We start from the raw sequence: 12515 nt of genomic DNA, 5'->3' as shown, positions 1-12515 counted from the left end.
GAAACCAGTTTAGTCAAAATAAAACACTTCTCGGAAAACTCTCCCTCTCCAAATTACTCAACTTGCACCATCGTTAAAGTTATACACCCAATGGATTGGGGACAAAACCTTTCACTTCCCAAAAAATTCTAAGCCAGATATGAAAAAAGCCTTCCTGCCAATCAAACTTTCACTTACTGGGATTACCACCAAGCCTGGATGAATGCCTTTTTAAACCAAAACTCCAATTTAACTCATATCTGGCTCTTCTTTTTCAACACTGTCTCTACTTTTCACTTTCCTAGATGGTTTACTCAATGGTGGGCATGGATGAGAGCCACACCCGAAATCTTACCTTCTGAAATTTATCAAGGGTATACCACTTTTAAAGCCAGATATGTCCCTCCACCAGAAGAAGACTTGTTTCATCCATTAACTCTTTTTGTTTTCAAGTTCTTTATTTCTTAGGTTCTGGCCTAGGAATATAACTTTAAACCTGGACAACTTATTCAAGGCCCTATTCTGATCCAAAGATTCAAGGTCAAATGGTGGTCTAAGTTCCAAAAAACTAAAAAAGCCTCCTTAGCAACTGTGGAAAAATGGCTTCTAAAATAGTCTGAGGACCGCCAAAAGCAACTTCCCTCTACTTTAACTTCAACTTTCCTTGCCCAGAAATCACATGCAAGCGCTCTACTTGCCCAAGCTAGAACAGAAGAAGAATATTTCAATATAATGAAGCAACTATTATCAAGCAAGATAGATTCTTCTGTAACTTCCAGTAAAGCCAGCACATCATCGGAACCAGTCAGCCTTGGAAATGACAATGAAGATGACTATTTTGGCATTTTCTCCACCTTAAAGCACTCCTGAATCATCACATGAACACAGGAGTTTTTACTTTTGGCAGACTTCACTTATTTTCACTTTGACAAGGCTGCAAAAAAGACATATTTTTTTTAGCAGACTTTATTTAACTTTTTCACTTCACATAGCTACAGGAAACTCCACTTTTGGCCAACTTTGCCAACTTTTCACATGTGTAATAGTAACTTTCAATTATTGTACAAGGCCCTCCTTCATCTATAAAAGGAGAGGTTCTACCCAAGCTTAGACAGAATTTTTCCATAAGAGTTTTCCTTTACCAAGTTCTAGTTTTCTCCTCTCATCCGATATCCTTTTCCTTGTATTCTTACCCTTTTAACTTTAAATTCTATCTCTATATGTAAGTAACTTTCAAGTGTTAATCAAAGTCCATTTTCAGAAAATTTTGTTCTTACTTGTTTATCTATCAGTGGCTGGTTTTACCGCCCATATTTATTTTATGTTTTAATTGATTTATGTCTTGCACTTTAATTTATCTGTTTTGTTACATATTATTTATGCTTTAACAGTATTTGTGCTTTAATCGTAATTTCTACTAAATTTGTGATAGAAGACAACCAACTTGAAAAACTCACACCCATGAAAGATTCCACAACCAAGGATTGTAAATTTGGATGAGGCTCAAGCTTTTCTAAAAATAATTCATTATTTTCAACTCCAGTCTCCTCGTAAAGAAAAGAATAACTCCAACGTAACACCAAATACTGGAGGTGTTTCTTTTCCCTTAAATTCACTTGGTTGGACTCTATCTCAACATTTTCCACATTTATAAGGTCATGGAGGACAATCCTTCCCTTAAGTTGGTTTAGGCTATTCAATTCATTTAGCATAGCCCCCTTAGAGCCTTCATCCCATGCCACCACAAAATCCGACAGTTGGCGCAAACAAGTTAATTTCCCCAATCCAATTGGCATGCATCTTAGGCTCTCACATCCATTAATCATGAGGCACCTAAGGCTGATCAATTTTTCTATATCTCTCGGCAATTCTCGAAGCCTTCTACAATATGAGAGTATTAGAGTTTGCAAGTTTTGCAAATTATTTATGGACTTTGGGAGCGTTTCCATCTTACACCTAGAAATGTCAAGATATCTCAAATACTTCAATCTTGCTATTGAATTTGGTACTCCCTTTATATTCCACCCTAAATGCAAGGCACGTAACCTTTGAAAATTTGAACCCTTTTTAAATGTTACACTTTCAGGAAAACTTTCAAAAAATAATGTCCTCATGCCCTTAACTTTAACCAGCATCTCAATTTCATTCAAAGAAGATGGCCAATATACATGATGGATTCCTTCGCAAACATTCTCTACTGCAAAGTACCTATCCTTTGCCATTGATTGTGCTAGATCATGGATAAGATCATGCATTTTATAACCATTCATACTTTCTGACTGATGGAAGAATGATCGAGATGACAATTCATTAAAGTACTGATCTCCAATATCCTCTAAATTGTCATCCTTACTTGAACAGATAATGTATCCTTGTGCTATCCACAAACGAATCAATGTTTCTTTATCGAATTCGTAATCTTTAGGAAACATCGCACAATAAGTGAAACATTGCCTTAAATAAGTGGGCAAGTGATAGTAACTCAACTTCAGTACAGAAAGAACATTCTCATTTGTTTGAAATGACTTTAATAAGTCACTTTCTAAAATGGAAGACCACTCACTCTCTTTAATTTTCAAACGCATGAGGCTTCCTAAAATCCTTATTGCAAGTGGAACTCCTTTACATTTCTTTACCATCTCTTTTCCAATTTTTATTAGGTTAGGATTCATCACTGCACCATGCCCTTCTCCAAATGCTAATTTTTCAAATAAATCCCAAGCCTCATTTTCTGCTAGATGTTGCAAACCGTATAGGGAATCCACACCCATGACTGATGCAACTCTTGTGCTACGAGTGGTGACTAAAATTTTACTTCCTGGGGCACCCACTAGCAAGTAAGCTTTCAAATCATCCCATTTTTTCTGATCTTCATTCCATACATCATCTAACACCAACAAATACCTCTTCCCTTCTAAATTCTCTTTAAGGCGAATACGCAATTGTTCTAGTCCTAATAAATTAGGCACCTCATTATTAGTTGCACATTCCAGGATCTTCTTAACTAGCAATTTCACCTCAAATTCATCAGAAACACACACCCACATCTTCTTCTCAAAGTAATTTTTAACCTTTTCATCATTATACACCAACTGGGCAAGTGCAGTCTTTCCTAAGCCCCCAATGCCAACAATAGCATTCACAGAAACACTTCCTTGACTACTAGTTGGATTCAACAATGACAAAGTCATTTTCTCCTTATCTTTTTCCCTGCCTATTATATCAGGTTTCAGTACAGAGGATGTCTCCCTTCCACTACTTTTATCTCTCACATCTATTATTATTTTCTTCTCTAAATTGAGGCTAGAAATTTCATTTTCTACCTCTTTTAACTTCTCCCTAATGTCCTTAATTCTATGGCCCACCTTGAGACGAAACCAAATCTGATTTGAGGAGGAAAAGAAGTCCAATACCTACACGTATATACAACAAGTTTTTATTAATTACTCTCTATGATCTTGTGTATATGTGCTTTTTATATTTTTAATTAGACTTTTTTAAAATTATAATTTTTATTTACAATATAATTATTTTTAATTTACTTAAATTTATGATATAATTATAAAAATAAAAAACAACAATAAAATTTAAGCAATTAATTATAAACCTATTTAGAATGAGAAAGAATACATAAAAAAAACTTTTATGTTAATAAATCAAATTCAACATGAAATTATACAGAGGCTTTATAAATTATGTGTATAACAATAATATTAATTGAATATTAATAAGATGAATGTGATTAATTATACCACGTTTTATGGTTTGGCAATAATTTTTTTTTTCCTTTCTTTTTCCACATGAATAATCAATTTCTCTCTACATTATCAAATAGTATTTTGATGAACCTTAAAATTCTTAATGTTATGATTGTTTGAAGACAACATTGAAAGATAATGGTACAAAATTAAAAAAGAAAAAACTTTTTCATAGATATATTAGTTAAATCAAAATTAAAATAAGATTAAAATTAATAGTTGAATTCTAATTAAAAAATTATTAATTTAATTGAATATTAATTTATTTTCTTATAAAGAAAAAAATTTAGTGAAGAAGGATTTAAAAAAAATTAATTTGAAAAAAATTAAATTAAATTTATAAAAGCATTTTAATCCGTTCATACATTTATCCTCTCTTTCTTATTTATTTACTTTTAATAAAAATTTCATATTTACTTTGATCATATTTATTCATGAACTCCTAAATCTTTCTATATATATATTTTAAATAATAAAAACTATTTTATATTATGATTGTTTAAAGACAACAATGATAACAAAAACATAAAAAAAATTTTAATAAACATATTTGTTGAATTTAAATTAAAATAAATTATAATTATAGTTAAATTCAAATTCAAATAGCATTGATTTAATTAAATATTAATGTGAAAAAATATTTTTATTAATTTAAAACATACAAGAATTAATTAGTAGCACAAAGTGGTTCTATATAATTTATAAATAAATATACAAATATAATTATTATTTTAATATTTTTAAAAAAGTTCAATTTTTTAAAAAGGATGGATGATGTTAATGTATAAAAATATTTGAATTATTTTTATTAATTGAACATTCAAATTATGCTAGTTGTTAAAATTGAAATTAATGTAAAAGTTTGTAGATTAAATTAATAAAATTAAGAGATCTGACTAAAATAAAAGAAGTTCACAAAATTTGGAGTTTATTGGTCATTTGGCATAATAATAATAATAATAATAATAATAATAATAATAATAATAATAATAATAATAATAATTTAAAAAAACTTTTTTAATAAACAAATTAATTGGCTTCAAATTAAAATAAAATCTATTAAATTTGATATGAAAAGGAATTTATGAAAGAAAATTATAATACAGTAAAGTTGGTCAAGAAGTTTGCAATTGAATGTCCAGAATTTTAGAATCAATGTAGAATTGCATGTCCAAAGTTAATGATAAATTTATAATTAAAAATAATTTAATTTCATAATTTTTAGTATCTTTGTTTTATATTATATTTTATATTAGACAAAATGAATATTTAGTATTAAATTATAATTAATTTATACCTAAATTAATAAAGAAAATATAAATTGAAATTGAAATATTTAACTTTTCAATATGGCATGAATATTTTCTTTTATAAATATATAAATATCTTTTATTACCTATCATTTTATTAAGAGCTTGTTTGGTCTAAAATAAATTACGAGAAATTATGTCTACATCTAAAAATATTATAATAGAAAATAAATCCTATTCAATATGAATTTTATTAATAATATTCGTTCATAAATGAAATAAATTCCACGTCTAGCTAATAGATCCAAACACTGTATGTATGCAAGAAATAAAATAAACAAAGTCATGTAAAAGTAAAACAATTGCTTATTTATTTGCATTCATAAATACCTGTGTTGCGACTTTCCTTTGGCCTTGCACCATCCCCCTCAAGTCATGAGTTGCCATCTCATCTACCAATTCCTCCGCTTCATACACAATATCTTGAAGCCTCCCTATCCAAATTCGCACAGCATCGCTCTGCTCTTGCTTCTCCTCAGCATCTACAAGTACAGCTTTCACAGTGGAGAGAGAATTTCCAAGCTTCTTTAGATCATCTCTGGCACAACAGACCAATCCAATTTCTTGGAAAGCAAGCGACCCCAGCTTTGTTAATACTTGTTCTAAGATACTGAATGGAATTTGTCCAGCCATTATTAATTCTTGAAGAATCGTGAGAAAGATTAATGGAAATTGGAAATGAAAAAGATTGATGATAATGGAAATGGAGATGAGAAAGATTGATGATAGATAGGTGAGTCTGAAGTCCGAAGATGCATTTATAATCCTTACAGAAAGAATCAGCATTACTTTGGGTAGGAGAAGGAAGTAAGGCATTCATTTCCTCCTTTTCAGAAAGTGTAACAAAAAGGAACAAGTAATGAATCAAAGCAAAAGAGCAACCCAACGGCAGGAAAGGAATATTTTTTTATTGATCTTTGGTTAAATCCTGGCTGAGAACAACTACTAAAAAAAAAAAAAAAGCTTTATCTAATTTTTTTTTCAATGTTAATTTCTTTTAATTGTTTTTTGAAAAAATCATTTATAATAAAAGAATTCAATTAAATTCACAAAATTAAAGGATTGAATTCTTTCATTCTAAAGGATTAATAAAAAAGAAATCAGCTGAATTTAATTCTTGTAAAATTTTCTAAACAAGGAGTTAAATTTTTCCCTTTTATAATTTTTTCCAATAACCTTTACCTGGTAGAAGAGTCATCTCTAAGGCTCTGAGAAGAACAATATTCAATTAAGTTTGATCTAACAAAATTTTTTTCAATTAATATCTTAATTTGAAAATATTTTAGAATATACATGTCATGGTTATGAGAAAAATAGCTAAGATTGATTTAATTGGCAGTACTCAATCAACACTCCCATTAAGCAACTGCAAAAGTTATTTATTTTTGGTACAACCTGTGGAAGTAATTTTTCCTCTCTTGACGTTGTGCCTCAGTGCATGTAAGTTACAAATTACAGGATCAAATTAATCCTAAATCAATTCCCTTGCATGGCGTGAACCAAACGCTGCTCTGATAGAAACCCTGAAGCCAATTTATTGGTAAATATTAGTCTTTTCATGATTAATTAGTTTATCACCAATGTAAAATGATATATATTTATTGGTAAATATTTTTAAATCAAATAACATTCCAGATTAAACTTTTTTAACTTTTTACTACGAATTTTTTTTTTCAATGGAATTTTTTACTTTTTTCATTTTTTTTCTTATATGTTGGACTTTCTTTTATATAATATTTCATGATTAATATATTATAAGTGTCTTGAATTTAGGCCCATTGGAGTTTGAAGCCCAAAGCCTTACATGAAAGGCCAACGGTTGCAGCACATAAATTGATTGCTCATGACAAGGAAGAGTATTCGTTGAGTTGAGGCCCATGATCCATCATGCTAAATTCTCCTGCTGAACATTATACATGAAGCTTCTTCCCACCATGAGCATGGCTAATCTTCTGTATTGCGAGGCATTCATGCATGCACTCAATCACCATTTTGAAGGGTTTTTAGGAAGTCTGTGGTGTTTCTTTGTAATTACTTTGCTTTTATTATTTTCAATATTTAGATAATAGTGAACATGAACTTGTAAAGAATGATTCTATGAGTAGAAAGGTAGCTGTAAATGTCCCTGGTCAATAAATTGCAACTTCGTAAGCTTAACAATTGTTAGCAGAATAACTTTAAGGCATTTGACAGTGTAAATCATGCCTGTGTTCCACCATTTTTTTGTCCTATATACTAAATCAAGTTTTCTGTCCATATGAAACTCATTTCTTCTCCAAAGACTTGGTGCTTTTAGCATAAGGAATTACTAAAATACATAGACTTGATCAACTAAAGCAAAAAGCAGATCTCAATTAATTAACAAGATTTAGTTAGTGGCATAATCACTACAGTTAATTAGATTCTTAGTTAGTGGCTAATCATTATAGTTAATTAGATTCTTTCCTTTTTTTTTTTTTTCTTTTAAAACTAAAAAAGGAGAGGTGATGGTGTTATCTCAACATAAACGGAGGAAATATAATAAATGGTGCTCCCTCCATATAGATAGTATAGCACAGATTACTAAGTTGTAAGCGATGAAACAAAGAGAAGAACCAAGATTTTCCTCGATAAGCCATCCTAATCCTCTTCAACTGAACAGGGCCTTGAGTCTTGATTTATGGGGAATTTACCACTTCTCTGGATTTTGTTGCTTCTCACCCATTTGATAACAGGAAAACATGTTTCTGTTGCACAGGGAGAATTATTAGCCTGCAAAGATTCAGATAGAGAAGCTCTTCTTGACTTCAAAAAGGGTCTTCAAGATTCTGAAAACTGGCTCTCCTCGTGGCAAAGAAGCAATTGCTGTTGCTGGTGGGGAATAATTTGTGACAATACCACTGGAGCTGTTATTGCAGTTGATCTCCGGAATCCATCTGATTATGATTCTTTTGGCAGGTATGATCTTTCATCGTTAAACGGAGAGATAAGACCTTCACTCACTAAACTCAAGTCCTTGAAATATCTGGACTTGAGTTTCAACACATTCGATGGCAGCATTCCTGATTTCTTGTCCCCTTTGGAGAACTTGCAATATCTAAACCTATCAAAAGCTGGGTTTAGTGGTGCTATCCCTCCAAATCTTGGAAACCTCTCTAGCTTGCAGTTTCTTGATATCTCTTCTGATTTTCAAGATCTAACAGCTGATAATATTGACAGGGTGACTGGTCTTATCACACTGAAACATTTGGCAATGGATCAAGTAGACTTTTCAACTGTAGGAATAGGATGGGTTGAAACATTAAACAAGCTTCCATTTCTAACAGAGTTGCATTTATCTTTCTGTAGTCTATCCGGTATCACCTATTCTCTCCCTTTTATTAATTTTACTTCACTTTCAGTCATAGACCTGGTCATAACAACTTCAATTCCATGTTACCAAATTGGATTGTGAATATTCGCAACCTTGTATTTGTTGGCATCAGCAGTAGTGACTTGTACGGAAGGATTCCACTTGGTTTCAGTGAATTGCCAAATCTAAAGTCATTGGACCTTAATAGTAATGAAAATCTCTCAGCAAGTGCCTCCCAATTATTCTGGGGAAGCCGGAGAAAGATAGAAGAAATTGATTTTTCAATCAATAAGTTACATGGAAAACTTCCAGCTTCCCTTGGAAATACGACATCTCTCATTTATCTTGATTTGTCAAACAATGTTGTCAAGGGTGGGATTCCTAGCTCCATAGGTATGCTCTGTAACTTACAAAAAGTATTCCTGTCGAATAATAACTTGACAGGAGGTTTACCAGAATTGCTCCAGGAAACAGATAACTGCCCTTCTAAAAGTCCTCTGCCCAAATTGCTGAACTTTGAGTGCACTGACAATCAGGTAGCTGGTAGGTTGCCAAATTGGATGGGTCAACATAAAAATCTTGTTGTACTCTATTCAGAACGTAACTCTCTGCAAGGTCCAATCCCCCATTCCTTTGGAAATTTGAAGTGTTTGTCTGAGCTCAGACTTGAAACAAACAAACTCAATGGTAGTCTCCCTGATAGTTTGGGTCTGCTCTCTGAGTTATTTGCCCTCAATGTTTCCAACAATGAAATATCAGGTATTATCTCAGAAGCAAATTTTATGAGGCTAAGTAAATTGAAGTACTTGGTACTATCAGATAATTCATTCATTGTGAATGTCAGTTCTGATTGGGTTCCTACATTCCAACTCTTGGACCTTGAAATAAATTCATGCTATCTAGGCAATTCGTTTCCTGCTTGGCTTCAGTCTCAAAAACACATTAAAGGTGTTTATCTCTCAAATACTAGTATTTCAGGTTCTATTCCAAACTGGTTCTGGAACATGTCAGGGAATCTGATTCGATTGAATGTCTCTTTCAATAGTTTAGAGGGTCATTTACCAATTCCATTAAATATATATCTCTCTCTGCAGTTGTTGATTTGAGCTCTAATCACCTCAAAGGATCCATTCCTCGTCCAGGTGTTGAAGTCCAGCTCCTAGATTTTTCAGATAACCATTTCTCTGGTCCTCTACCAGAAAATATTGGTCAAATCATGCCAAACTTGGGTTTCCTTTCTATTTCCCGAAACCAGATTATAGGTGCAATCCCAGCCTCAATTGGAGAGTTGTCGTCACTTACAGCCCTTGATCTTTCAGGTAATAATCTAACATGAAGCACTCCTCCAAGCATGGGGAATTGCTTCTCCCTCTCCGATTTAGATCTTCAGAAAATTTGTTTGTTGGGAGTGATTCCAGAATCTCTAGGCCAGCTAAATTTGCTTCAAACACTTCATCTGAGCGACAACAGATTATCAGGAGCAATCTCATCAGCTCTCCAGAATTTGTCGATTCTGGAAACGCTGGACCTGGGAAATAACAGGTTGATTGGAAATATTCCACCTTGGATAGGAGAAGCATTCCCAAGTCTCAGAATACTTAGACTGGGATCAAATGCCTTTTATGGAGAAATTCCCCCTGCACTTTTAAATTTGAGGTCATTGCAAGTCCTGGACGTGACAGAAAACAAGTTGAACGGCACCATTCCGGCTAGCTTTGGTAATCTTAAAGCCATGGGTAAAATTCAAAATGGACTCCATTATTTGTTCTATGGCCGTTTCTCATTTGGCGGATCATCATTACATTTCTTCCAGGAAAACTTAAATGTCAACATAAATGGGCAGCCTCTTGTATATACCAAGATGCTTTCCCTTCTTACCCTTCTAACTAGCATAGACCTTTCAGGAAACAATTTATATGGACAGCTGCAAAGTTGGTTGGTTTGGTGTTTTTGAATTTGTCTAGAAACCGCATCAGTGGCCAGATTCCCAAGAGCATTTCAGAATAGCAATAGCTGTCATCTCTTGTTCTCTCCTGCAATGAGTTTTGGGGTCCAATTCCCCCAAAAATGTCTTCAATGTGATTTTTGGCATATTTAAATTTGTCCAACAATAACTTGTCAGGTGTTATCCCTTACACAGATCACATGATGACTTCTAGTGCATCCTCTTTCATCGGAAACCCTGGTCTATGTGGCAGTCCCCTTACTGTAAAGTGTCTACACGGTGATCCAAACTACAGTGTCACCACTGAGGCTGACAATGCTAATGGCTTCATTCACAAATGGTCTTGTTTGAGCATTGGGATGGGATTTGCAGTAAGTTTATTGCTTCCTTACTTGGTTTTTGCAATCAAAAGACCTTGGGGTGACATATACTTCAGTTTTGTGGATGGAATTGTTGACAATTTCTCAAACTGAGTTTTTTTTTTTTTTTTCTTTTTGCAAGTTTTCTGTTTCTTGAACAATTTGCTGATTTATTCACTACTCTTATCTGTAAAAATGTTGTATGAATATTTTTCAGTTTCTTTTACGGTGGCTTCCTTTGGAATAAATCACTAGCAAAATACCCATGCATTTATAATTTTTATTTTTTAATTTAATTTTTAATTACATTTTAAATAAGATAAATTATTATTATTGAATTAATTTTAAATTAAAATTTCTTTTTTATTTAATTTAATTTAAATAAAATTTTACTAGTTATAATAATAAATTTTTTATTAATTTATCATATAATTAATTAAAATAATTTATGCATAAAAATATAGATATTTAATTAAAATTTTAAAATAACTCTATTAAAAATGAATGATAATAAAATATGAATAATCAAAATATTAGTTATCATTGTATTTAATATATAATTATAATAAAAATAAAATATTCAAAAGCTTAGGAAATATTAAATAAGAAATTCATAAAAAATTAATAATTAAATAAATATTAAGTAAATATATTTAAATAAATAAATTTTTAGAATCATAATTAATAATTTTTGAAAGAAATAATGAAAAAAATAGTACAAATCAAATAAAGATTTAAAAGCATTTAGATGAAATATATCATATAGACATATATCATATAACATATAGACAAATAAATACTTGATGTATATTAAATATATCATATAACATATAGACAAATAAATAAAACTATTTAAATAAAAAATTAATTTATAATTAAATATTATTTAGTTAAAAAACAGTAATAATCATTCAAATTCAATTTTTACAATAGTAAAATATTTCTTATTTACTTAGCCGTTTTAATTAAATCGTTCTAGGTTAGCCATAATAATAATAATAATAATAATAATAATAATAATAATAATAATAATAATAATAATAATAATAATAATAATAATAATAATAATGAGCATTAATTAATCTTAAAAAAAATAAAATAAAAAAAATATTAAATTATTAATATAAAATAAATACATACTAATTATAAATAAGTTAAATTTCTATATTTTATTTTTATAACTTTTTATATCAACTATATTTTTGGTCTCTCAAAATTTTTAATAAAATTTCATAATAAAAATAATAGAAAATATAACAATGTAATAAAAATATTTATTAAATATATAAAATAATTTAAGGTTGATTAAATTATATCATAGTTGATTATGAGATCACAAATTAATAATCAATTTTTTTTAAATTAATGGCCATTAATGACCTTTTATTATTATTATTATTATTATTATTATTATTATTATTATTATTAAGGGTAACAGTGACAAATAATATTTTTTCATAAATAATTTATAAAAAAAATAATATAAATAATTTTTAAATATTACATCTAATCATAAAATGTCATAATTTTTTAAAAATTAAATTTTAAAGACAATAATAAATTAAATCATAATTGTTAAGGTATTATTATAAATAATAATGATAATTAAAAGAGAAATAAAAAAATTCAATAATAATTAGTATTTATAAAATAATAAAAATAATTTTTAAATATTGTATTTAATTAGAAAAGGCCTTAATTAGGGGTAAGCATTATTCGGTTCAAACCGAATAAACTGAACCGAACCATCTTAATTCGGTAATTCGGTTTAATTTTTAAAATAATTTGATTCGGTTTTGTATTATAAAAATTTCAGTTATTTTGGTTCGGTTC

The 12515-nt window shown here is 30.0% G+C and overlaps 1 protein-coding gene and 1 pseudogene across 1 annotated transcript; one reads left to right on the top strand and one right to left on the bottom strand.

Annotated features, from left to right (window-relative positions):
* Positions 1-622: 622 nt before the first annotated feature.
* Positions 623-5763, bottom strand: LOC131172850 (putative disease resistance protein RGA3). Its single transcript, XM_058134382.1, has 3 exons — positions 5378-5763; positions 1437-3392; positions 623-682 (listed from the first exon to the last, which is right to left on the bottom strand). Exons 1-3 carry the CDS (start codon positions 5678-5680, stop codon positions 623-625), a joined length of 2319 nt encoding a protein of 772 aa, XP_057990365.1. The 5' UTR covers positions 5681-5763.
* A 1885-nt stretch (positions 5764-7648) lies between these two features.
* Positions 7649-10796, top strand: LOC131172849 (receptor-like protein EIX1; annotated as a pseudogene).
* Positions 10797-12515: the final 1719 nt, after the last annotated feature.

This window comes from Hevea brasiliensis, chromosome 14, assembly GCF_030052815.1.
Source record: "Hevea brasiliensis isolate MT/VB/25A 57/8 chromosome 14, ASM3005281v1, whole genome shotgun sequence".
Classification (NCBI taxonomy): Eukaryota; Viridiplantae; Streptophyta; class Magnoliopsida; order Malpighiales; family Euphorbiaceae; genus Hevea; species Hevea brasiliensis.
The sequence above is the reverse complement of the archived record's forward strand: the minus strand, read 5'-3'. Positions and strand labels throughout refer to the sequence as shown.